The 27,738-nt window shown below is 41.8% G+C and overlaps 1 protein-coding gene across 1 annotated transcript in view; it reads right to left on the reverse strand.

Moving 5' to 3' along the window:
- Positions 1-27,738, reverse strand: part of CLASP1 (cytoplasmic linker associated protein 1) — a 291,310-nt gene that overhangs the window by 101,935 nt on the left and 161,637 nt on the right. Inside the window, exons 9-17 of the mRNA XM_062178774.1 lie at positions 17,829-17,981; positions 14,735-14,808; positions 11,860-11,952; positions 10,838-10,983; positions 9,923-10,058; positions 8,495-8,565; positions 4,173-4,232; positions 1,926-2,003; positions 557-724 (exon numbers count right to left, since the gene is read on the reverse strand). Coding sequence (XP_062034758.1) covers positions 557-724; positions 1,926-2,003; positions 4,173-4,232; positions 8,495-8,565; positions 9,923-10,058; positions 10,838-10,983; positions 11,860-11,952; positions 14,735-14,808; positions 17,829-17,981 — 979 coding nt within the window. The remainder of the gene's footprint in view (positions 1-556; positions 725-1,925; positions 2,004-4,172; positions 4,233-8,494; positions 8,566-9,922; positions 10,059-10,837; positions 10,984-11,859; positions 11,953-14,734; positions 14,809-17,828; positions 17,982-27,738) is intronic.

The following is a 27,738-nucleotide window of genomic DNA, read 5'->3' on the forward strand; positions in this document are numbered from 1 at the left end:
TTCTTTACCCACATTAATAACAGTAAAAACCACAACAGGAAATTAAGAAGAATTACTGCAGAATTGTTCAGGCAATTCAGACCTAATCTTATAACCCCCAATTTCTGACAAAGCTCTAGTGCTTTATCTTGGACTACCTTTCAAGCACAAAGAGCAAAATATTAAGCAGAGACAGAGATGAGAAATACAGAGCAAAGATGGTGCTGTCAGGTCCTGGGTTTGAATGCCTTCCCTTCCCATGCCCGGCTCCAGGCCAACCCTTACATCCTCCCAGAGGACTCTGTAGCATCAGTGTGTCTAACTCGTCCTGCTCTACGGTGCATTTCTAAAACTGCATTCCAGGACTAAAGTTAACTGAAAACCACTTATGCGGAGGACACTGGTTCCCCAGGGTACCTGATCTAGCACCAAAACTGACCTGAACAAAGGCGGGGGTTGGGGAGTGAGGAACAGTCACAGATAAACACAGTGATGGCAAAGCTGGAGTTTGTTTTCACACAGCAAACTTGCAGACACAGAATCTTACAACAGTGGCGAACAAGGAGGGGTTGCTTACTTGAGACTCTCTTGAGAACTAGACGATGAGCGGTCGGATTGAGGCAGAGACACTATGCTGTCCGAATTCTTTAGATGTGACTGCAAGGCTTTCTGGTAGGAGGACTCCAAGGTGTGATATAAGTGCTCTGCTTCTCTGCTGAAGTGACTGTGGAAACCCCAGTAACATCTAGGAAAGACACAAACTCTCACTAGTCCATGGATCTAACAGGTCTTTTACTGAGCTCCAGTGTATAGCACATAATGTTTCTGAGAACCAAAATACCCAGTTCACAGGCTAACATTAGCAGCACAGAATAATGAAGGGAGGGCAAATACGAGGGGCTTGGTATGAACCCTGGCCTCACAACTGACCTGGCAAGACATTAAACAACTCTGAGCTTCAGATTCCTTCACACAATTGGAATGAGGGGCCCTCGCTTGCAAGGCTGAGGAGCTCAGGGAAGACAGAGCTAGATACTCAAGCACTATAAGACAAATTGTAATGGCAGCGCTTACAAATGCAATTTGACATTCCCTGATTTTATTTATTGAAATTTGCTTAGGTAACATGTACCAAAAATGTAGAAGTTCAGAGCTACCTGAGATTTATGTTACACGATTGAAGAACCAGAAAAACTTGGGGAAGGAGAGTAATCCAAGAGGAAAAAACAGTGTAAATAGGTCATTAACACATTCTTTCCTAACAGTTTATAGCAATTATTGATTATGTCGCTTACTTTGGTAGCAACTAACAAGATAAGATGCAGTAAGACTTAAAAGGTATAATGAACTCAGAAACAAAGGGAACATAATTTACTGTGAAGGCAGTTAAAGAATACTCCAAAAGAATGGACCAATGCAGCTAAATAAAACTGTAATGTCCCAGACTAGAATGATTAATTTATCTTGTTTAGAAATAGCAAGTTCGCTCTGTGGCAGTCCAGAGTACTGGCTGGGTCAATCCAACCCCTTCTAGGATCCCCGTTTACCAAGCCAGTACCCAATGCTTACACAGATCTGACAACATGGAGAGAATTCCCCATGACCATCACTCCCCATGACCAGGACTTTTTGTGGAAAATCAATAAAGTGGATTTTCACAGAGATTAAGTCATAAAAGAATATATTAAACATGCAAACAAGTGTTGTTCTGATCTGTGTAATAACTGCTCACATATCTGAAAATAAGCATTCCGTTTGTTCCCTATATCACACTTGTAAAAAAATTAGAGAAATATTCTGAAATGGTCTTTTGGGGTCACATTTAAAGGTTAGGATTAATGAAATAAGTTCAAGTAACTCTGTGGGTTTTCCATAAGGCAGTCCATACAAGGCATGTAAAATACAAAAGTAATTTCCAGAAGAGTGCTATATGATTAAAAACTTACTTTCTGGCTTCTATCCTGGCTTCAGAATCGGCATCATGTATTCCTTTCTTTATTGTTTCAGCTAATACTGATATATGTCTAGATATTTAGAAAAGAAAACAATAATAACTATGAATGCATGGTTTCATGTGAACGAAAATTGGTGTTCAAAACAGCAATGCGGACACAAAGGTTTTGTGCCATAGCTAGTCAGTTCACACGCAGCGAGGAGGGCCCAAGTGTTAGTCAGGTTCTTTCACTGTCCCAGCACCTATGCTCACCCCCAGTCCACCCTCTCCTCAGGACCTTGATAGCCCTATCTTGGGTGACTGTAAAAACATAACAGCTGATTTCTTTTCAGGTCATACGTATTTAATTCAATCACGTATGAACATAAACACAAAAACCCTGTTTTCCCATGGGCAGAGCTAGTTTCTACGGATACAATGTGAGATAGTGGTAAGAATCTTTTTTTTTTTTTTTTTTTTTTTTGACAGGCAGAGTGGATAGTGAGAGAGAGAGAGACAGAGAGAAAGGTCTTCCTTTTTGCCGTTGGTTCACCCTCCAATGGCCACTGTGGCCAGCGCATCTCACTAATCTGAAGCCAGGAGCCAGGTGCTTCTCCCGGTCTCCCATGCGGGTGCAGGGCCCAAGCACTTGGGCCATCCTCCACTGCCTTCCCGGGCCATGGCAGAGAGCTGGCCTGGAAGAGGGGCAACCGGGATAGAATCCGGCACCCCAACTGGGACTAGAACCCGGTGTGCGGGCGCCTCAAGGCAGAGGATTAGCCTGTTAAGCCATGGCGCCGGCCAGTGGTAAGAATCTTAAAGCGACTATACTACAAATGAATAAACAATTTTCAAAGTTCTACTACTATTTAACATGAACAATTTTATAAATCACATAACCATTTTATAAATAGGTGTTTTCCTTGGTTATGCTTTACCCTAGCTGAGAAGAAATCACCAAAATGTCCCAATGAATATTTTAACAGTTTTAGGACAGGAAATGACTGGATTGAACAAGTTCTACAATAAACACCAGTGACCAATCTGACCAGGCCCTGAAAAGCACTTGCCTCATTACTACTCAGTGAGCACCTGGTAAGTGGCAGGCACCAAGCACAAAGGTGAATGAGCCCATGAGGTCACATCTGCTCACTTGTCCCCACAGTAAGTCCCCTATTTCACTTTCCATTCCTCATCAAATAAAGATATGATATCCAAGAGATTAAAGAACAAGGAAGTATTTGAAAATGTGAAACTGTATTCTACATTCAAACTATTGATTTTTCAGGTGAAATGTTAGTTCTGGAAGGGGACTTTGTTTCATCTCTGACCACTGCTCCACAGAATAAGATTATTGTTGCTTAAAATTCCACTACTTTACCAAATATTTAATATGCTGTAAAGTTCCTCACAAATTCCACACCATTAAAGCCATGAGGCCACAACACCATAATTTACTATCTCCAGAACAACACCACCAAAAACTAATATGAACTGAAAATGTTAGGAAGGAATCTCAAAATTTAGGAGAGACATACCTTTTCATTCCAGAATTCTGTCACAGGAGGAGGTACTTAGCCTAGCAGTTAAGACAACTGTGTCCCATACCAGAGGACCCAGGATTGATTCCTGGTTCTAATGCAGGACAGTGGTGACTGCTCAACTAATTGGCTTCTGGCACCCATGTGAGAGATCTGTATTGAGTCCCCAGCTCCTGGCTTCAGTCTTGGCTCAGTCCCAGCCATTGCAGGCATTTGGGGAGTGAACCAGTAGATGGGAACATCTATGCTCGCTATCTCTCTCACTCTTAAAAAATGAAGAAAAACAAAAAGAATTCTGCCACAAGCCCATGATGCCAAGTCAGTCACAAAGTACAATGAACAAAGAGGGAGTTGCTGACTCTCAGATACAGAGAAAACTACTATAAGGAAAACCCCTTGAAAGACTTAAGAATGACACCTTGCATACCAAGGGCAGCTCCAAACAATCAGCTTGTTGGAATAGACAGGAATCTGAGGCAGCAGGGTCAGTGTCAGTAAAGGGTTGCTACTAGCTCTGCAATTGTCATAGGGCACACTTGCTCACTCCTCTTAACAGTTCAATCAACAACATTCACTAAAAGCTCCTGCTCATGCGACATGCTCCCTTCTGTACACAGCCAAGACAAATGACTGGATGACTTCGTTTCTTACACAAGGTGGAGGTGTGTGATCTCACAATGGAGTTAACAGGGAAAAACAGGTTCCAATCAGATACTCACCGTTCCAGTGAATGTGTCTGCCATTCTTGCAAAAGCAAGTCTAAAAATTCAAAACAGCGCCTGCAAAGTGTTAACAAATAACGTGACTTATAAACATGCATGTCAGCGAAAATAAAACAGCTTTTTTCTTCCTAAGTGACCCAACAATACTTTTTATTCTTCTAATTTTTATGAATAGAAAGATGGAACATAAAAAAAAAAGAATCAGAACTGACTGAAAAACCAATGTAAACACAAGTAAGCATTTACCTCTGTGGCCATCAGGTCACAGGGGAAGGATACAAGGGTTTCCCCTTCACTCAGAAACTAGACCTTGTGGCAAGCATTTGGAGCAGTGGATAAGACACTGCTTGGGACATCTGCATCTCATATTGGGATGCCTGGGTTCAAGTCCTTGCTCTCCTTACAATGTCAACTTCCTGCTAATGACTATCCTGGGAGGCAGTAGTGACAGCTCAAGAATCGGGGTCCCTGCCACTCACATGGTAGACTTGCGTTGAGTTCTGACTCCTGGTTTCAGCTTGGCCCGGCTTGAGCTATTATGAGCTTCTGGGGGAGTGAACTAGCAGACGGGAGATCTGTTTGTCTCTCTCCTCTCCCTCTCTCTTTCTATCTCTATTTGCCTTTCAAATAAACAAAAATTTTTTAAAAACTTGACTTTCATAGCAATATTAAGGAAAGAGCCTATCATCATCACGTTTTTATATTATTCAAAGTAACATGTTAATACAGAAATGTACACACGCACAGGAAGCTGACGTACATCAGGAAACTGGTCTTTGAATTAATTTCACAAAACGCATTAATTTTAATTTAGCCATTAAAAAAGTAGAAAATACCTTGAAAAACTAAGTGTTCTCCAAGTTTTCCTGCTAAAACCCCAAATTTATAATTTAGTTGGGGAGATTAAAAACAATAATGCAAAGCAGAAAGAGAAAGTAAGTGATGATGTTCGTGTTGTGGACTCAGGAATTCAGACAGGACAGTGATTAAAGTCAACTGATAGATTTGCAAGAAACTTCAGGGATGAGTTGGAAATTGAGCCACTTGTTGAAAGATGATTAGGAAAAGGTGAAGAATGACCGTTGCCAGCCATTCAGCCACTTCCATCAATCTTTCAAAGTCCTTCCTTTTCAAGCCTTTTGATATTCATGAATTTTCTTGGTCAGATTTGTACACAAAAGCAATTATGGTCTTATTTCCTTTGGATTACATCATGACTCTGGATCCTCCCTCTGTGTAATTTCCTCTTTCCAAGTCCAGGGCTCCTATCTTTGTAGGGATAAATCTTGAAAGTGCTAGGAGTCCATTCAAGGAGACAGACATTAATCTTTCTCTAATGAAATGACTGATTTTTTTTTCCCCAAAATACTCAATAGTTCAAATCCTTATAATCCATATAATTAGTCACTCAATACTTGCCATCTTAAAGATAATCCCATACCCTGTGCTAGATATTGGAGATACAATTATAACCAAGATACAGTCCAAACAGCAAAGGAGACAAGAAACAGATTCACATGCCAGGAACACAGTGGGCTTTAGATGCACAAACAGGCTGCAGCCCCATGCTGGGGCTAGCCGTAGGGAGTGGGATGGGAAGTGGTCAAGTGAGCTTTCTCAAAGGAAAAGACACCAACTGTACTTGCCCGTTTCTCATTGCCACTTTCTCAGGCTGTCCCAATCTAGGCTGTGCTAACTCTACTTCCATCTTCCTGCCCAAGCTATCCCCCAGTCCTGAGTCTTCTCATCTCTGAAATCTCTTGCAAAACTATAGCTACCTTTAATCGCTGTCCTGTCTGAATCCTTGAGTCCACAACACACATTGCTGTCACTCAATCTTATTCTGCTTTGCATTATTATTTTTAATCTCTCCAAGTAAATTCTAAGATTTCAGGGTACGGAGTGCATGTAATCAATCCATTTCTTCCCAAAGCAAAGCTGAGTGTGGGCTGAGCATGTAACAGAAAGTGCACTGCCTTGCTCACGTGGCCCTCTTTGGCTCTTTACCTTTCCAAGGGCAGAGGGGCTGGGTGAGGCAGTGCTGATTACTTCTCTTGACACTGAGACACACCGTTCTGACTAATGCAGAGTACAGAAACAGCAGTCTGGTGTGTGCTTCTGAAATCTGTGAGTGAGCATTTCTGCTGTCATGGTGACTGTACTGCTACTTGTATTTAGTGCTGGAGACCAGAATTGCTAATGCTAAGGACTGAATTTTGTCTCCTTTGAAATTAACATGTTGAAGCCCTAACCACTCCCCAACCCCTGCCCACTAGGATGGCATCTGGAGATCTGGGAGGTAACTATATTTAGATGAGGTCAAGAGAGTGCAGCCCTTGTGGTGGGATGCATGCCCTTATAAGAAGAGTCACCAGAGAGCTTGTGCTCTCATCTCTCTCCTCTCCCCACCTCTGCCCTTCTATCTCCATGTCATGTCAGGACATAGCAGGAAGACAGCTGCCAGCAAGTCAGGAAGAGTCCTCAGAGGAACCCAACCACACTGACACCCTGATCATGCACTTCCAGCCTCCAGAGCCATGAGAAAATCCATCTCTGTTGTTTAAGCCACCTGTCTGTGCTATTTCATTATGGCAGCCCAAGTTGACAATAATGTTCCACAAAAAAGATGATGTCACCTCACTGAACAACTCTGCCTTCACACAAATGAAAAATACTTTCTGAATTTCTCTTGGCAACCTAAAACAGTAGTGATAATAACAGTAACACATTAAAACAAAGGTTATCATTTACTAAGCTTTCATGAAGTGCCAGGCCCCTGTTATCTAACTGTGAATCCTATTAGATCCAATAATTGGTAAATGGGAAGAAGCCATTCTTTTATCAAAGTCTATATGGTTCTGAAGTTCAGTCACCCTCTGCCTTACTGACTTTACACTTTCACCTCTAGAGGGTGCTGTAGCCACTCCACTCTAACCAAGGAGCAGCTGAACTCTGGGCCACCAGCAGATTGCAGTCCTCGGGGATATAACATTGAGCCATGCAGTTAGAAATTAAATATTTTCAGTGGAAGGAATAAATTCTGTTTTTATGACTTCAGATATTTGCATTATACATATCTTCTCTCTTGCCTCTCATGTTACTGTTAATATGATGGGTAGGAATCCAATTGCTGAGTATAAATGTATCCAAAGGAAGTATAATCAGTAGATGGAGGCATGTGCATGCCCATGTTCATTGTAGCATTATTCACAACAGCCAAACTATGGAAACAACCTAAGTATGTATCAATGGATGAAGGAAAATGCAACACACACACATACATACACACACACACAAATAGAGTTACTAGCCAGACTTCAAAAAGAAGAAAATTCTGGGGCTGGCATTGTGGTACAATGGGTTAAGTCGCCACCTGAGATGCCAGCATCCCATATGGGCACCGGAGGGAGACCCAGCTATCCACTTCTGATCCAGCTCCCTGCTAATGTGCTCTGGAAAGTAGTGGAGATTGGTAAAGTGTTTAGGTCCCTGCACCCACATGGCCCAGGCTTGCCATTAACTTGCCCTACAAAGCTCCCATTGAGAGGTTTTAGTGGGGTCCATGAATTCTCTGAAAACCTACACAAAAACTATTCTATGCATTTACATTTTGCTGGAAAGAGGGTCCACAGATTTTAAGACTCTTAAAAGACCCTATGACATAACAGTCAAGATTCGCAGATCTGAGCTAAAAGGCAAGTCTCGATTTCTCACATGTAGTCCAGGCAACTCAGCAGGACACACAACAACACAGGGACTTGAGAACAAAGTCTTAGCTAGTTACCCAGGTTGTACTTTCCTGAAGTATCTTACAGGTGTGTCTCCTGTAACTGCACAGCAGCAATGGATGACTGGTCGGGGTTCAGAACCCCAAAAATCACTTTCAGAAGACACAAACATCATCTCTCCTCCCACTACATTAATATCATTAATATGGAATTATTACCATGGATATTTGTGGTATTGTTTCTTGCATGAAGTCACCATCTTCAGTCAGGAAAAGAGGTAGACAAATGACACAGAGCAGGGGACCTTCAAGAAAAGTATACATGGTCCTCTCCCCTTCTCCCTCTGCCACCTTCCCCCCAAGCTCACGCATATGCAGAAACATACATATAAACACAGAAGAAGCTGTTCAAATTCATTTTCCAAAATATTGAGATCTTGACCCCTCAACCCAGAGGCATTGATTATAGTGATATTACATAGTTATACACCTTTCAATAAAAGTATGAAATTTTATCCATGGAGGGAGATCTGGAGTTTGTTTTGATTTGTAAATAATTCAAAAGTAATGAGAAAGCTCATTAGAAATTTACCTTCTGACTGCAACAGACTTGGAGGTACAGTTGCTTGTTATGACAGGTATTAGCCGAGGGATATGTGTATGCTGTGGAGAAGAATAAAAGGTATTTTTGAATATTTGCAAAAACAAAAATATTTTAGGTGAATAATTACAAAAACCAAAACAAAGCTGAGAATGACTTCCTTACTAACCTACTTATCTCAGCATGTGTTTAGATTAGAAAGTCACTGGCTTTTAAAAAGGAAAAAGGATTTCACTGGATATTGTAAAGGCCATTATGAAAACATGATGGTACAAGGAGTCATCAGACCAATATATTTTGATAATGTTAAACAGGAATGTCCAATAACAGCTTTGGGTCTAACTATTTGAGGTAGGCAGTGAAAGAATAGTAAGAATGGGCCGGCGCCACGGCTCCATAGGCTAATCCTCCACCTGCAGCACCGGCACACCGGGTTCTAGTCCCGGTCGGGGCACTGGATTCTGTCCTGGCTGCCCCTCTTCCAGGCCAGCTCTCTGCTATGGCCCGGGAAGGCAGTGGAGGATGGCCCAAGTCCTTGGGCCCTGCATCCGCATGGGAGACCAGGAGGAAGCACCTGGCTCCTGGCTTCGGATCAGCGCGATGCACCAGCCGCAGCGCGCCAGCCGCAGCAGCCATTGGAGGGTGAACCAACGGCAAAAGGAAGACCTTTCTTTCTCTCTGTCTCTCTCTCTCTCACTGTCCACTCTGCCTGTCAAAACAAAACAAAACAAAACAAAACAAAACCAAAACAAAACAAACAAACAAAAAAACTACAAGCACGAATTCCTAAAATGGAAAGACTGGAATTAGGAGGGAGGTATGGCAGAGAGACAAGAGCAGAACATAAACTCAGAGGCAGAGGTTCAAACATTTAAAACCAACAGTGAGCATCTGGCCTACTTGTTGAGATGCCAATGTCCCACACTAGAGTATCTGGGTTAGATTCCCGACTCCACTACTGAGTCCAGCTTCCTGCTAACACAGACCCTGAGAAGCAGTGGTGATAGTCCGAGTAACTGGGTCCCTGTCATCTGTGTAGGAGATCTCAGATGAGTTCTTGGTCAGTCCCCAACCTGGGGCCACTGCAGGCATTTGGGGCATCAATAAGTAGACAGGAGCTCTTTCTCTCTCTCTCTCTCTCTCGCTTTCTGTCTTAATCTCTGTCTGCCTCTCAAATTAATTATTAACCAATGGCAATTCACCAATCAACATTTCAGTGACTACACACCATACCCACATTTCACATTACAGACTGTAAAAGGCTCTTATATTGTAATTAAATGAAGAAAATGGATAATACAGTAAGTATAACATGATTCCCATTCTGTATAATTGCTCTAGTGAAAAATGTCTCTCTTTCTTGCCAACCATTAACATTTACCAGTTGTTTATTTTATGTAGGCCCTACAACATACTTACCCGAATGATTAACCTAACAGCTACAACACCAGAAGTGGCCATAATTTTGGCACTGTTTGGGATTAAATTAAAGATGGTTGGCATAATGGCTTCAGCTCCATGGTCAAACTTATTCCCCAGAACTGATGACAGATGCCTGCAAAAAGGAATGAATGCTGAGCTGTAGTCACAGTGAAGTTACAGTGAAGCATATATACCTCAAACACTTAGAGCTCTACTTAAGGTTATTTACATACAACAAGAGTCTACATACAGCACTTTAAAAATATTTTCAATTGGCATGTAGAAAATTTGGCAAATAGCCACTAGTTCAAGTTTTTCCTTAATTATTTCCAACCAGTCTTAAAATAGCAAAAAAAAAAAAAAAATTTGATCACATACTAATAAAACATACATAGGAAAAGGCTCCCTTGCTCTCTATATTTTCATTTTTAACATCAAACATTCATGCTCACTATCTGATTTCAGCCCAAACCGTAAACAGCTGCACTGCTTTCTTGCCGCTGCTGCTTTGATATCTGACACACATTCTAACACAGGGTACAGCTCTGATCAACAACACAGGTTGAGCTAGGATAAAACGTTATACTGTGGGGCACGCCATACAGTATTCTTCTAGGAACACATTGTCTGATAATCATGCTATATCCAGCCAGTGAAAAACAATTTAAAACATGAAAAACTATTTTATATAATTTCATTTTTCCATATTAATAACTTCTCCAAGTTTCAAACAGAAGCTTCAGAGCTATGCCACTGAATAAAATAAAGTTTAAAATCAGTCATTCTTTATAATTTTGGGCAGAGTGTTAACTGGACTGGGACTTTGAGACTAGCTAACATGTTCAGGGGCCATCTCTGAAGCTCTGGGGTGAGACTACGATGTGTGAGATTGTGGAGCATGACAGTTCTTACCCCAATGTGATACAAGCCTCCCGCACTACCTGAGACCGCAGATCCTTAGCAGAGAGTTTAAAGGCTCCGTCCAAAAGACGTAAATGTTGAAAGAAGTTATCATACTCGGCAGCACCAGCCAAAAGTAAAGATCTAATCTTTTTTAACTGAGGAGATAGAGAAAATTGGAGATATAAAGACAATTCTTAACATGATATACACAAATAGTCACCATCAAATGTAAGTGATCAACATTAAATTTCAACTGACAGAGAAAAAGCTTTCCCAAGAGAATTCATCCAGCTAAATATTAGCTAATAGACTGCACAATCTATAAAATCACAAAACCAAATAATTTTTAGAAGATAGTATTGGTGATAAATATAACTTTTACAAGATGTATTCTATAATTAGAAATGTCTTACTATTTATAGATTCTAGGATACTAAGGACAAATAACCAAAAATCTTCATTTCACTTTAATAAACACCCCCAACCTCATTTTCTCCCTCGTCCAACCCCAACTGTCATTTATGTAATGAATCAGAGAAGCAGCATTCTGACAGTATCTCCATAGCATCTTCCCCTGCATCACTATTAACAGCTTGTCTGAACACAGCAGCAATGTGACCACCCCTCTTCTTGCCTGTTACCCACATAACACAGCTTTCCTTAGACAATCCACCCCATTTTAATGTTCAGCCCACTTATTTCATTCATCCACTTTTAAAAATAGACAAGACAAAACTGTCCAGCAAGTTGATATGAAGAAAGAAAAGAATATTTACAAGCTTACAATTAAAATGTCATTAAAAAGGTACTTCACTGGCAAACAATCAGAATTAAATCTGTATTAAGGTGAGAGCAGAGGCTGTCACCAGATATTCCAGTCAGGTCTTCGTTAAAAAGCAACGCGCAAATACGGTAATTTATATTTAAAAAATCTACTACTTAAAATTCATTGGTGATATCCTCCTATTTATAATTGAGTGTTTGGAATATTGGTAAATCTAGGATCCAATCACATGAGGTCAGTGGCTTACAGCGTTTACTCTCTGCTCCCAGTCATGCTTGTCATCAGATAAGATTTCCCTAATTTTGTTTATGGATTCCTCAAGGTCTCGGCTGGAATAAATCTGTAAGCAAAATTAAGTTACAATCTCTATTAGAAAATGTGCAGAATAAACAAAGATTATTTCTTAATTACATGGAGTCAAGGACATCTAGTAAGTACAGTAAAAGGAAATGTTTTCACCTTTAAGAAATACCTATGAGAAAACGTCTAAACAGGTTTGTGAGAATGAGCTTCTTTCCTGTTGTGAATGCAAACTCACTAGAGGTGCTGCTGAGTGGGGAAAACTTTGCCTTAAACATAGTCCTGCTATAGACTGAACAAGATGATTTCATGTACAAAAGAGAAACCTACTGTGAAACAGTCTGTTATGCCTAAGTTACTTATGACTCTGTATTATTTATTACATCACACTACAAGTGTAATGTGGAGCACCTTCCAATCTACTTTCTCACTTATCCCCAGTCTCATAAGACATGTAGGGTATAATCAACCAAAAAAATGCATGCTTGGAAGGTCAAGTCCTTAAAGATGAACTTGGGCCAGGGCCTGCACCCTGGTGTACTAGGTTAATCCTCTGCCTGCGGTGCCAGCATCCCATATGGGCACCGGTTCTAGTCCCAGCTGCTCCTCTTCCAGCCCAGCTCTCTGCTGTGGCCTGGGAAAACAGTGGAGAATGTCTCAGGTGCTTGGGTCCCTGCACCCATATGGGAGACCAGGAAGAAGCTCCTAGCTCCTGGCTTTGGACCAGTGCAGCTCCGGCCGTTGCAGCCATTTGGGGAGAGAACCAATGGAAGGAAGACCTTTCTCTCTGTCTCACTCTCTCACTGCCTGTTACTCTACCTGTCAAATAAATAAATAAAATCTTAAAAAAAAAAAAAAAGATGAACTTGAGCCGAGAATGCCTGTCATCTGATCTATACACATGGCAACCATGGTGGCAAGGGTAACTGTCTTATCACTGTGAATGCAACAGGTATACGGAGCACAGACAGCCAATGGAGGAAGAAAAAAAGTATCAGCCCTCATCTGCAACAGGAAATCTGAGGAGGGGCAGTGTTGTGTCACAGCAGGTAAAGCCACAGCCTGCAACAACAGTTTTCCATGTGGGCGCCAGTTTGTTTCCTAGCTGTGTCACTTTTGATTCAGCTCCCTGCTAATGGCCTGGAAAAGCAGTGGAAGATTACAAGTGTTTGGGTCTCTGTCACCCACATGGGAGACCCAGATGAATCCCCTGGTTCTTGGCTCAGCCCTGGCTGATGCAGCATCTGGGGAGTGAACCAGAGAATGGGAAATCTTTCTTTCTCTCTCTGTCTCTATCCCTCTGTAACTGACTTTCAAATAAATAATAAAGAGAGGGAGAGGGAGAGAGGGAGGGGGGAAAGGAGGGGGAGGGGAGGGGGAGGAAGGGGGGAGAGAGACAGAGATAGAGAGGGGGAAAGAAAACTTGAGGAACAAAGCTGTCAAAAATGTATGACTTGGGGCAGGCACTGGTGTACACGAGGTGAAGCCATCACTTGGGAGATCTGCATCCCATATCAGAGTGCTGGTTCAAGTCCCAGCTATTCTGCTTCTAATCCACCTTTCTGCTAATGTGCCTTGGAAAGGCAGCAGATGATGGTCCAAGTGCTCAGGCCCCTGTTACCTTCACAAGAGACCTGGACAGAGTTCCAGGCTCTTGGCTTTGCTCTGGCCCAGCCATGGCTGTTGTGGGCATATGGGGAGTTTCAAATAAACAAATATGAATTCATTTTAAAATATTATGAAAAAAAAGTATGACAGTTTCCCAACTTTTATAAATAATCTTTGCTTTATTTGTAAGTACATAAGTGAAACATCAAAGATGTTTTTACAAAGATGGCTGAAGAGCCCATGAGAGTATTTTAGGCATGGAAAGCCAAGACACTCTGGAGGAAAAAAAAAAGACCTAAATGAAAGATCTCTGCGAGTGAGATCCCAGTGGAAAGAACGGGGCCATCAAAGGAGGAGGTACCTTTCTCGGAAGGGAGGAGAGAACTTCCACTCTGACTATGATCGAAGTCGGCGAACTCAAAAGGCTTCCATAGCCTTGGCAACTCATGACTAGAGCCTAGGGAGATTACTGCCGCCATAAACAAGAGTGTCAAATTGTTAGGTCAACAACAGGAGTCACTGTGTACTTATTTCTCATGTGGGATCTGTCCTTAATGTGTTGTCCAATGTGAAGTAATGATATAGCTAGTACTGAAACAGTATTTTACACTTTATGTTCTGTGTGGGTGCAAACTGATGAAATCTTTACTTAATATATACTAAATCGATCTTCTGTATATAAAGATAATTGAAAATGAATCTTGATGTGAATGGAATGGGAGAGGGAGCAGGAGCAGGAGATGGGAGGGGTGTGAGTGGGAGGGAAATTATGGAGGGGGAAAGCCATTGTAATCCATAAACTGTACTTTGGAATTTCATATTTACTAAATAATAAAAAAAAGATGCTTGTACTAAACAACTTTCTAAAGTTTTTCAGACAAAATCCTTCAAATTTATGATTTTTTTCTAACAAAAACCCCAAATAAGCAAGCTTCTTTCTTTCCCCACTTAACCTAATCATATATATTTCTCTTTTAGGTGATCTGACCTGTAAACTAAAGCAATCAACTTCTCTCTTCTTCTCACTGAAAGATCACCTTCCACCTTGACTTTTGCTCAGTTATAAAACTATCCAGTATTTTCCACTCTGCACTTCAGCTCTCATATGGACTTGATAGTTAAAATTATCTGACCTGGGATAGAACTCTACAAGGGGCCAATCTGAAAAGGGAAAATGAAAACTAATTCTGTCCTTCTTGCTAATTCTTGCTCACCTGCACAACAGGTACATCATCAAATGCTTTAATAAAGTCCTCTTCATCAACAGCACCCGCACCTTCTTTTGCAGCTGTAAAAATACAAATTTTTAAAATGTAGACAATGGTTATAACATACACTGTAGAAATCTGAATGTACATAAACAAAATTACAGTTTGGAAGATTCAGAAATCTTTTTTAAAAAGATTTTATATAAATTTAGAGTACTGTGGAACAGACAAACATTATAAGATGAAGCACATGAAAGGGCACGTGGTGCTGCAGGTTAAGCTGCTGCTTGGGAAACCTGCATCCCATATCAGAGTGACTGGGATGGAGTCCTGCCTCCACTTTGGATCAAACTTCCACTAATGTGCATCCTGGAAAGCAGCAGATGATGGCTCAAGTACATGGGTCCCTGGCAAGTTCCTGGCTTCAGCATCAGCCAGCCCCAACTGTTGAGAGCATTTGGACAGTGAATCAGTAGGTGGAAGATCCTTGACTCTCTATCACTCTACCTTTCAAATAAATATAAATGAAAACTAAAAAAAGATGATGAAGCACAGCAACTCTACAACACCATATAAACCATAAATAGCATAAGGCCACTTAAAGAGACTACTTGTTTAGTCAGAGAGAGTCTGGGTTTAAAGGATTTAGATAATGTATACTGTCTTAATGTATAAACCTTTTGAAAGGTTCCTAATAAACAGAGAAAATTTTAATTCTTCAGGAAATACATTAATTATTATTATGAGATATCCAGCACAATAAATTTGAAATAATTAAATAAGTTCTAAAAGGATTTAAAAAAAAAAAGGATTTAAATTTCACTTTAACTTCATGTTAGTCTTAAAACATTTCATTTCCTTGAACTCATGATAATGATGTCAACTTTTCAGGTAAGCATCAGTTTAAGTGTCTCCTAATGCTGTTCTAAGATGTATGCTTAAAAGTTAACTGTTGGGGCTGGTGCTGTGGTGCAGTGGGTTAAGCTGCCACCTGTGATGCCAGCATCCCATATTAGCACTTGTTCGAGTCCTGGTTGGTCCACTTTCAACCCAGTTCCCTGCTAATGTACCCGGGAAAGCAGCAGAGATGGTCCAAATACTTGGGCCCCTGCCACCTGCCTGGGAAACCCAGATGGAGTTCCAGGCTCCTGGTTTCAGCATGGCCCAGCCCTAGTTACGGCAGCCATTTGGAGATGGAAGATCTCTCTGTGCCTCCTTCACTTTCTCTGTAAAAGGTTAACTGTTGTCATTAGGGGAAAGCTATTTCTTTTTGTTAATATCAACTCCATTCCACATGTTAAAATCAGGTAATGCTATATTATTTTTTTTAATGTAACACTTTCAGAATTGGTGTCTCTGATCTTCCTTGTAACCTCCACTAGTGATTTACACTGACCACACTTTCAGAAAGTTTTCTCATTTATTTGCTTTCACTTCACTTGAAAGGCCAGTGGGGGCAAGAGGGGGGAGGTCTTCCATCCACTGGTGAACTTCCATCCACTGGTTCACTTCCCAAATGCCTGCAACAGCCAGAGCTGTGCCAAGCCAAAGCCAGGAGCCTGGAACGCAATCCATGTCTCCCCTGGATAGCAGGAACCCTAGTATCTGAGTCATTACCTACTGTGCCCCAGCATGTACATTATCAGGAAACTGGATCAGAAGTGGAGCTAGGACTTGAACCAGGCATTCCTACATGTGACAAAGGTGGAGCCAAACATCCGCCCTGAAAGGCTTTCCCAAGGACTTCTTACCAGATACGCAATAGGTGTTTGGGGTCCAGATGGGCCACTTAGACACTTAACCAGAAAATTCATGATTATGGTATTAAACAAATGGGAAAAGGATGAAAGTAGGACTGCCTACTTGGCATAATGGACCCAGTGGGGCTTCTGGCAGAGGTGTGGGGGTGTGATGGGAAGAAAAAGTGTTCTGATCACAGACATGCTTGAAGCAAGTTTTGTGGAACTAATATCGGCCAAAACAGATCAAAAAGAAAGATTATAAAGACTGTTCAATCATGGAAAGGAACAAAGTACTGAAACATGCTACAGGACAAATGAAACAGTGAAAAAAAATTCCCTTTAAAAATGGTTAATTTTGTATTATAAGAATTTTTAAACTCAATAACAAAAAAAATTTTAATGCACAAAAAAAAAATAGCATAAAGAAGTAAGGAAACAAAGCAACACTTCCCCTTCTGCTATCCTTGATGTGAAGGTGACATTACTCCCTGCCCTTGGACACAGCTCCTCCACCGCAAAGATGCTGACATGGAGGAGGCAAGAGGACACATGCTAACCTGGTCAAGACATCACCTGCCTAGGGCCAGTTCCGAATCCAGCCAAGACCACCCAGAAACAGCATCTGATCTGACACTAATCCTCTTCCAATTTTACATAGCTCATCAAGCTTTGACATCTGGGGCTCAAGGTCCAGGACCTCCAACTTCCTGACCCCCACCAATACTAGTTTAAAAGTCCAATGTTATCAGTGAGCACAGTTCTAGAACCAGAGGTTAAAAAGTAGGAAATATGCATGTCAATGTAAAGCTCAACAGCAAAACGAGAATCCTGTACAATCACAAGTTAAGCTGTCCAGACAGGGTGGGACAGAAGGGATTTATGGAAGAAATCCTTGTAAATCAATTTTCAAAGCTTCAGAGAACTAACCTCCTACCATCTATTTAACCCAACATCCACACTGGTCTCGCAAGAAAAATACTATTTATAAGAAAAAATGTATTTTAAAGACAGAAGTACAATGTGACTTCAGGATGTTGTCTTAATAAACAGAAATTGCCTCAAAAAGCCCTATGACAGTTCCAAGCATCGCTGGATCCAGGCAATCAAATAATTCCATTGGGGTACGCTTGTTCTGTATCTCAGAGCTATTCTTTCCACTGTGTGGCTTCATTCTACTATAGCCTCTGCTTTACCGAAAGGCAGCAAAGTTAACACAGCAGCTCAGACGTACACCCTGGCTTATCAGCACAGTGCCAACACAATTAAAGACAAGCAGGCAGGAATTATGCTACACATGGGGCCTGCATTATTTCTGAGGGACACCACAGGCAAGCACCACAGGGCCTGGTCTCACTCACCTGATGACTTGGATCCCAGGGTGGATGACCCCAGCCTGCGGGTGGGACCCATCCCAACGTTTCTCCGGGAGCTTGGTGGAGCCTTGGATGATGTAGAACTGGCAGAGGAAGGCCTGTTGCCATCCACAGAATCTTCATCATCAAAGTTCTTATCTGAACAGTGAACAGTAAGCACATAAACCAGTGTTAAAAACGACCCATTTGTCAGCTGAACATAAAAGAGTAGCTGGCCTTACAGATCACTTAGATGTCCTCCCACTCTAATGTGGGAAAACAGGAAATATAAAAAAGAGAACCATCTCTCATAAAACCACCACCCAAAATCAGTCACTTCACTATTTTGGACTATCTCTGACCATTTTTTATAGTGCATTTCAATATAACAGCTGAGATGAGAATGAATATATATATATATATATATATATATATATATATATATATATAAAATTTAGGAGCACTATTTACTTTAAATGCCAACTTTTCCTTTATGATGATGTATTTGTCATAAACACCATTTTAATAGTAAGATAGTACTTTTAAATTGGAAAATGCCACAGCAGAAACACTCTTACTAGACATAGTACCCTACCATTAGAAATAATAGTACAACATACTTCCAAATGCATTTCTGTCTGAATTTTAAGATGAAAAAAAAAAAAAATCTAGTAGCAATATTACCAGGCCAAAGAGCATGAAAGTGCTCAATGTACGTGGCCAAACCTATCTTTGGAAAGATCATATAAAGGTATATTTTCCCTCCCAGGAGTTCAAAGGAATGCCCAGCCTGTCACAACTTGCCATCACTGCATATTATCATCTTTAAATTGTAATTAATGTCAGAGGTGGAAAAAATGCTTCTTGTCACATGTTTCTTTCAGCAAAGTTGAATTATTTTTATAACTTTGTTAACTTTTAAGTTTTTAAATAGCAGTGAATCCAACCAGTATTCTGCAAGGTATATTGAAAATTAAGGAAAAAGATCCGTGGGCTGGTAAAAATCAACATATCTATAAGGGGACAGCATTGTGGCATTCAAATTGGTGGCTTAACTGCTAAGCCAAATGCCCACCCTGAAAATAAGCTTGTACCACTATATAAATTTTTTAGATTTTCACATACAACATGTTGCACAGAATATGATCTTTACAAAGGTTATGTTCCCCACCGAGCCCAAGGAAACAACTAATTCTTATCTTTAGCCGCACTGCACAGGCTGCCACTTGTGGGCCATGTCTGTCAGTAGACCATCTGGATAGAAACCTGCTATAAGCTAATCGGAGCCAGCAATACCCAGCCACCAGCACCTCTACTCCATCTCTGCTTTTCCAGTACCAGATAAAGACACTTTAAAATGACTCATGAATTTTCTACAGAGCGATACTGTAATTTTTATACAACTTCCAAGAACCCTACTCCTGGCAACCTGGTTTAATAGACACAGAAAAGGGGGAAATAGCATCAAAAGAGCACGCCACAAAGTACTACTGATGCAAAAGAGATTCTAAAACACGAAGACAGAATTCTTGGGGAGATAAAAAGAACCAGAAAGGGCAGAGTACACAGTTACCCATTGACTTTAAAACAAACCAGACTTTTTTTTTTTTAATTAATTTTATTTATTTGAAAGGCGGAGTTACAGAGAGGCAGAGGCAGAGAGAGGTCTTCCACCTGCTGGTTCACTCCCCAAATGGCCACAATGGCCACACATGGGCTGATCTGAAGCCAGGAGCTTCTTCTGGGTCTCCTACATGGGTTCAGGGGCCCAAGGACCTGGCCCATATTCTTCTTCTTCTTCTTTTTTTTTAAGATTTATTTATTTATTTGCAAGTCAGAGTCACACACAGAGAGGAGGAGAGGCAGTGAGAGAGAGAGAGGTCTTCCATTGGCTAGTTCACTCCCCAACTGGCCACAACGGCTGGAGCTGTACCAATCTGAAGCCAGGAGCCAGGAGCTTCTTCTGGGTCTCCCACGTGGATGCAGGGACCCAAGGATTTGGGCCATCTTCTACTGCTTTCCCAGGCCATAGCAGAGAGCTGGATCAGACGTGGAGCAGCCAGGCCTCAAACTGGCACCCACATGGGATGCCAGCAAAGCAGGCGGCAGCTTTTAGCTGCTACGCCATAGCACCAGCCCCCAAACCAGACTTTTAGAACTGAGCATGTCCACATTGTGCTCCAGATGCTGCAGCGAGGTTGGAAAATGGCCAGGGCAGACCCTGTATGGTCAGATTCACCCCTTCAGCAGCCTCCACTGACTCAAATACCCGATTCCCTGGAGAAGACTCAGTACAGCCCCAGTGGCTCAGAACCAAACTTTAGCCAAACTGGGCAGAGTACAATAAAAAAAAAAAAAAAAAAAAAGCCACAACAGATGCTATGGATCAAAAATCCTAGCAAGACCACTGTACACAACTGTGACTATGGGTTAGGGTATAGGGGTGGCAGACATAAGTCAAAAGACTTCAGGTCTGGTGTCTAGAACTTGGAATTACAAGCTTTGGGTCATTAAGTCTGTTTGGAAAATGTTAATACTCACCTACTGAGGACCAACAAACATCACAGAAACTAAGAAAGGTCTACTTATTGCCCATCTGCTGTGGGAGCTGGGACCTAGCCTGCAACCTGTTTTCTCCCTGTTCCTTAGGTAGGCTGTGTCTGATGGGAGACCACTGAAAGGAGTGCCTCCTTTCCTACAGCAAACACAACTGTCTTTCTGCTTCGCTGCACCAGGGTCATTTTGTGGAAGCCACTACTCCTGCCAGGCTTTCCAATTCACTCACCCCATTACTTTAACTTTCCTCCAAGGTTGTGGGAAACATGGCAGCCTCATAACTAGAAAACAGCAGCAATCCCAAAAGGAGGCTGCACAGGGAAAGGCTAACAAGCCCAAAGGCTAGCTGTATATCATTAATATCCATACATTTCTTCTTTTAGATCTTGCATAGTTGCAAGCATTTGCAAAGGCTGTTTCTGCTGTCTGCAAGTCATCCGTCTTGGTCTGACATCCCACTCTGCAGTCCTGAAATCAGGAGTATACTGTCAGCTCCTCTCTGAGAGCCTGCCCATCTCTGTCCAGGAAGAGCTGACTGTGGCCTTCTTCGCCATTCACTCCGTCTCACCCTGCAATCAGGTCTTCACAGATCTGTTCTTTCTCGGACACCAGAGTACAATGCACTATGCATTCTTTTTGGTATTTCCAACACCTAGAGCACAGCCTGGGCCAACACAGGTATTCAATAATGAATATGGCAATCCACAGGAAGGAAAGCAAAATATGTGAATGGAGGCAATCTTTTTTCACGGATTGTTTTTAGAAGTTTTTATTACTTTATAAAAATGTGTAAGGCTTCATTAGATGATGAAATCTAACAAGGCTATGAAAATAACTGAGGTCAAATTAAGAAAGTAGGACAATTATAACCCTAAATTTTTTTAAACTTCCTGCTTTTCCTCCAAGACAGAAATATGTTTATTCTTTTTTTCTTGACAAACCATGAGGGCAGCTTTAAAAAGTTCATGGGAAAATATAACTAAAAGATAATATGAATTTCTCATAATTTGATCTCTCCTCACATATGTCTACTTTAAGTTGAAGTACTATTGAAGTACTTCAATATTAAAGTACTATTATAAATAATCAAAATTCCCAAATTAAATTGTGAATAATTTATATACAGTTCTAGACTTTTTGCATTTATAAACATCAATTTTATACACATGTGTACAAACTGCTTTGCCCACTACTAACATTTAGTAAATATTTTTCTATGTCAACATTAATCTAATACATTTTAAAGAGCACTCACACATGCTACATTAAACCAATCACCTACTGATGGGTAGTTCAATATTTCTAATTTCTCCCCTCCATAATATTACTGCATTTAGTCCATTTACCAGTAACAAGAATTAATACACATGTAGTACCTAAGTGCTACTACACCTTGTATTTGGTTTTGTATCTTCTTATTAAATCTTTCCAACAATCCTAAGAATGAAGTACTATTATGAAACAATTTAGTATATCTACCTATGTGCCCAAAGTCACACAGCTAACAAGAAGGAAGAGGAAGCCAGGGTTCAACTCCATGTCTGTCCAACTCAAGAAACTATGCTCTGAATCATGACATCCAGTGACCTCCAACCAAAGATAGTTCACAAAAGGTATCCACCACTACTGCATTGGGCTCTGTGCTAGGGCCTTTTGTATACCGTTTTGTTTAATTCTTATAACAGATATATGCTTGCTTAAAGAACCATCTAAAAGAAATTCTTAAACATAGAATCATCAATATCTTTTAGGAATACACACAAAACTCTTCAGCCGTTGCGGCCAACTGGGGAGTGAGCCATCGGATGGAAGACCTCTCTCTTTCTCTCTGCATCGCCTCTCTCTGTGTAACTCTGACTTGTAAATAAATAAATAAATAAATCTTAAAAAAAAAAAAAAGAAAGAAAGAAAGACAAACAATGATAGCATCTGGAAAAATATTTTATTTAACAATAACTTTAACAAAACGTATTTTAAATATATATGATGAAAATTATATAACACTATTGAGAAAAATGAAAGAAGGCCTAACAAATGGTAAACTATCTTATGCCTATAGATCAGAATAATTAGAAATAAGTCATTTTGCTCATTTATCCAAATATATCATTGGCTATCTATTCCCCTCTAGCTTTTAATTTCTGCTTATGATTTATTTATATATTTGAAAATCAGAGTTGGGGGGGGCAGTCTTCCATCCACTGGTTCACTCCTCCAAGTGGCTGCGATGGCCAGGGCTGAGCCAGGCCAAAGCAAGGAACCAAGAGCTCCATCCAGGTCTCCCACCTGGTGGCAGGGGCCTAAGTATTTGAGCCAGCTTCTCCCACTTTTCTCAGGACATTAGCAGGGAGCTTGACTGAAAGTAGAGCAGCTGGAACACAAACCCGCACCCAAGCAGGATCCCAGTGTCAGAGGTGGCAGCTTTATCCATTATGCCACAATGCCAGTCCTTAGCTTTTAACTTTGACCAAAGCTGTATGGTGCCTAAATAGCAAGACAGAAAAGTGCAAACCACACTCGCTGAATTGACTAGATGGGTAAAAATTCTTTTTCTTCAATGTTCTCCTTCCTTTTTCCAACAAAATATGGGAAGTGGGACACACAGATCTCTCCCAATCCAGTAAACAAGGGCCACTGTTAAATAGATCCTGTCCTATTCTGTTGTGCTCTGTGAGAAAATCCTTCAATAGCCACATACAGAAAAGAAAGCAAGATGGCTGGCGCCAAGGATCACTTGGCTAACCCTCCGCCTGTGGCGCCAGCACCCCAGGTTCTAGTCCCGGTTGGGGCGCTGGATTCTGTCCCAGTTGCTCCTCTTCCAGTCCAGCTCTCTGCTGTGGCCCGGGAGTGCAGTAGAGGATGGCCCAGGTCCTTGGGCCCTGTACCCGCATGGGAGACCAGGAGGAAGCACCTGGCTCCTGGCTTCGGATCGGCGCAGCACACCATTTTGGGAGGTGAACCAATGGAAGGAAGACCTTTCTCTCTGTCTCTCTCTCTCTCACTGTCTAACTCTGCCTGTCAAAAAAAAAGGGAGAGAGAGAGAGAAAGAAAGAAAGAAATCTTTTTACCAGAATACAGGAGACATAAGCATTTTCAACCTGGCTGGCAATAGAGTGCTATTTTGTCCTTTTGGCACCACAAAAGATAAGAACTTGAAATACATTCAAACTGCACAGTGATGATTCATCTTCCATTCTTTCAGCCCAAAAGCATGCTGCCCAAAGCTAGCCCGGCATTTATGATTATCTCAAGAATGACACTCCTGATACAGACAAAGCAAAAGAGAGAACCAGAGAAGAGACAGAGAAATTCAAAAATGAATTTCAATTTCATTAATACTTTAAAAAGGGCATTCAAAAGGGAAGAGGCTGTGAGAAGGACAGGCCAGGAAAACACCAGGAGAAACAGAGGGAAATGACACTTGAAGAGGTCATGCATGCCTGTCCCTTAGAGGTACTATGAGGCAGCTCAGCACAGGTGCACATCAAGGCCCAATTCCTTTTGGGGTCTCAGGTGGAAAACGTACTGAGCTGCTTACTCTTCAGCTTTCAAGCAGGTATCAATGACCAGGTTCAGGAAAGACACAGGTAAGCTCTCAAGACAGGACATCAGGGGCTGGTGCTGTGGCACAGCAGGTTAATCCTCCGCCTGCGCCGCCAGCATCCCATATGGGCGCCGGTTCTAGTCCCGGCTGCTCCTCTTCCCATCCAGCTCTCTGCTAAGGCCTGGGAAGGCAGTGGAGGATGGCGCAAGTCCTTGGACCCCTGTACCCACACGGAAGACCTGGAAGAAGCTCTGGCTCCTGGCTTTGGATCAGTGCAGCTCCGGCTGTTGTGGCCATTTGGGGAGTGAACAAGCAGACAAAAGACCTCTCTCTCTCTGTCTCTCCCTCTCACTGTCTGTAAGTCTACCTCTCAAATAAATAAATAAATAAATCTTTAAAAAAAAAAAAAAAAAAAAGACAGGACACCAGAGGTGACTCTGTGGATAAGAAATGCCCAGCTCACACAAGGCAGTGAGCCTATCATTTTATTTTTATCTTTTCAGTTTGCAGCATTTTAATGTGTATTTGAAATTTCAGCTATTTTTAAAGATGAGTCTGGGTTGGTCTGGTAGCTGGAAGGTAACATAACATGCTGTGTAGTATGTATGCAAATATCTTGTTTACTAGCCAGACTTTTTTTTTCCCCCTACCCCAAAGAAACCTTTTATTTAAGTAATACAAACTTTATGCATTTCGTAAGTACAACTTTAAGAATACAGTGATTCTTCCTACCATACCCGCCCTCCCACCCACACTCCTACCCCTCCTCCTCCTCCTTCTACCATTCCCAGTCCCATTCTCCATTAAGATCCATTTTTGATTAACTTTATACACAGAAGACAAACTCTATACTAAGTAAAAAGTTCAAAACTTACACACACACACACACACACACACAACTATTCCTCAACAGTCAAGAAGACAAGGGCTGTTCAAAGTCATTGCAACTTGAAGTTAATTTCACTTAAGGGATGGGCAGAAGCCAGGCCTGGCCAAAGCAACAAGGCTCCACCCCATCCACCACAGCAGTTGATTCTTGAATCACTCTTTCTGTGGATTTGGGGCTGCGCACATGCAAGCCTTTAGCTGCTGAAGCCAATAAGATGGTGGTGCTGGCCCTGAGTGAAGCAAAGCAAAAGGCAAAGCAAGAGCGGTAAGAGAGATGAGACCTACTGCTAGGCTGTGTCAGTAGGAGGAAAGCAAGATCTACTCTACATTTCTCAGTTCCGTGAGCCAATTCGCCCCCCTTTTTATTTACACTACTTTGGAAAGGGGTTTGTGTACCAGCAACCCAAACAATCTCTGCACTACAGTAAGGAATGTCAGGCAGATTAGATAGAACATAGGTAGACAGACAGGAAAATGGTAAGTATGCAACAAACAGCTACCATTTACACCCTCATTATGGTTGCTATGCTTGAAGCACAAAAAGCAAATCCTTCAAAAATATGTCAATGGAGGTGAAGAATTAGGAATGGAATTTTCTTTCATAATGCTCTTAAATGGGGGAACATTTACATTAGTGGTTAAGATGCCTACATCCTGTATCAGAGTATTTGTTTATCACATTCCTGAGTTGGAGTCCCAGCTCCAGCTCCTGATCCCACCTTCCTGCTAACATAGGCTAGGGAAGTGGTGGGGCTTGCTCAAGTAATTGGGTTCCTGACACCCATGTGGGAGGCTGGGATTGAGTTCCTGGATCCCATGACCCAGTCTCAGCTGGGTCATTTGGGTAATTAACTGGCAGGTGGAATATCTCTCTCTCCCCCCCCATCCCTCTCTGCCTCTCAAAAATAAATTTTTAGATGCTCTTGAAAGGCATACAACGAAGTCATATTGGCAACAGAAAGAAATGCATGGACATTAATAAGAAATGGAGAAAGATACAGTCAAATCACCTTCCCTAGAGCTGATTCTGGTAGAGAAAAATCTATTTGCCTCTTGTCAAAAAGCCATGGGACAGACTCAACAACAACTTTTTCAGAGTCACAAGAACGAAATTTGTCATATGTAAGATAGAGAAAAAAGCTAAGTTAGGAATATGCTTCTAACAAATGGAATCAATTTTTAAAATTCTTCCCAAGCCCTCTACAGCTCCCCTTTAAATTGGAAGTTCAAGTTTAGGTACTGGGTCACCTTAGAGGTGATTTTTGTCTCAACTAGACCTTTTTTATGTCTACGTTGGACTCCCAGGGCAACAGCCTGAACCCAGCCTCCTTTCATGGGGAAACTCCTGGAGAGGAAATCTACAACAGCACACCATGAATATCCTAACATCCTTCCTTCCATCCTTCCTTCCTTCCATCCTTCCTTCCTTCCTTCCTTCCTTCCTCCCTTCCTTCCTTCCTTCCTTCCTTCTTCCCTCCCCTCCTCCCTTCCTCCCTTCCTTTCATCTACCCTCCCTCCCTCCCTCCCTCCCTCCAGAGTTTAAGCCTAACTGCATCCTAGGGAGCTGTGCTGGGAACTGGGATGCACAAAGGAAGTCCTGGCTCTCACCGTGGAGGTCACAGTCCAGCATGGGAACAGACACATAAAACCAGTAGTAGTTATGATTCAGTGTGATGTTTTGCTAAAGGCATGCAAAAATAGGCCCCATGAATAAAGAACAGAGCCAAATACATTTAGACAGGATTCACTGTGTCCTCCTACCAACCCTCCACTGTGACTCACGGCATTATTTGTGTACAATACTGGGGAGCTCAACGTTAACCAGCAGTGTGAGATACTTTAAATGTGTGCTCATCCTCTTAATCCAGGAACACCCTGGACTATATGCCAGTGAACACAAAATTCTTAAGATGACTCCTGGAAAGATGCATGTGGGACAAAGATTGAGAGAGAGAATGAACTACCAGCAGCTGCCCTCTGTATACCAACAAGCCCAGGAGTCCCACTGCTCTGGGAATGCCCCTATTGTGGGCACTAAGGAACAGGGGATTGAAGATAAACTGTCCAAGTCATGTCCAACACTTAAGGTTGTTGAAATTAGTATCTCTGGGCCAATCTGGAGGCCATGCTAATCCTACGCCTTAACCTAATCCTGCTAACTCAATGCCTTCCCCAGAGGAAGAGCCTGCAGCCACATAACCACAGTCAGATCAGTCTTCAAGAGCAGCATTTCCCAACACAGCTCAGACTACAGACTCCCCTTCAGAGCCTCAAGGCCAAGGAATAGAATGGTTATTTTAATATCCAGGGTATCAAGGTGCTCCCCAGGACTGACTCAGTACATAGTTCCTACCACTGAGTGAGACCTGAGTCAACTCCACAGTATTGTCTTGGTGCAAACACAGGAACTCTTAGATTGAAAGCACGGCTTCACATCTTGTTAGGGGTCACAATTCCTAGAGCTGCTCATGTACTGCTACCTTCTTTTTTTTTTTTTTTTAAACTTTTCTTTTTTTTTTTTTTTAAGATTTATTTATTTATTTGTAAGGCAGAGCTGCAGAGAAACAGAGGCAGAGGCAGAGACAGAGAAAGGTCTTTCATCAGCTGGTTCACTCCCCAAATGGTTGCAATAGCCAGAGCTGGGCTGATGCAAAATTAGGAACCTGGAGCTTCTTCCGGGTCTCCCATGTGGGTGCAGTGGCCCAAGGACCTGGGCCATCTTCCACTGCTTCCCCAGGCACAACAGAGAGCTGGATCAGAAGTGAAGCAGCTGGGACTTGAACTGGTGCCCATATGGGATGCCAGCACTGCAGGCAGCAGCGCCACAGCATTGGCCCAGTACTGCTGTCTTAACTCTGGGATAGTACCTTTCCTGCTTCTCTCTACCACTGGCTAAGTTGGCAGAGCTGGGAACCTCCATTAGCACCT

The sequence above is a fragment of the Lepus europaeus genome, chromosome 1 (assembly GCF_033115175.1).
Source record: "Lepus europaeus isolate LE1 chromosome 1, mLepTim1.pri, whole genome shotgun sequence".
In the NCBI taxonomy this organism is placed as follows: Eukaryota; Metazoa; Chordata; class Mammalia; order Lagomorpha; family Leporidae; genus Lepus; species Lepus europaeus.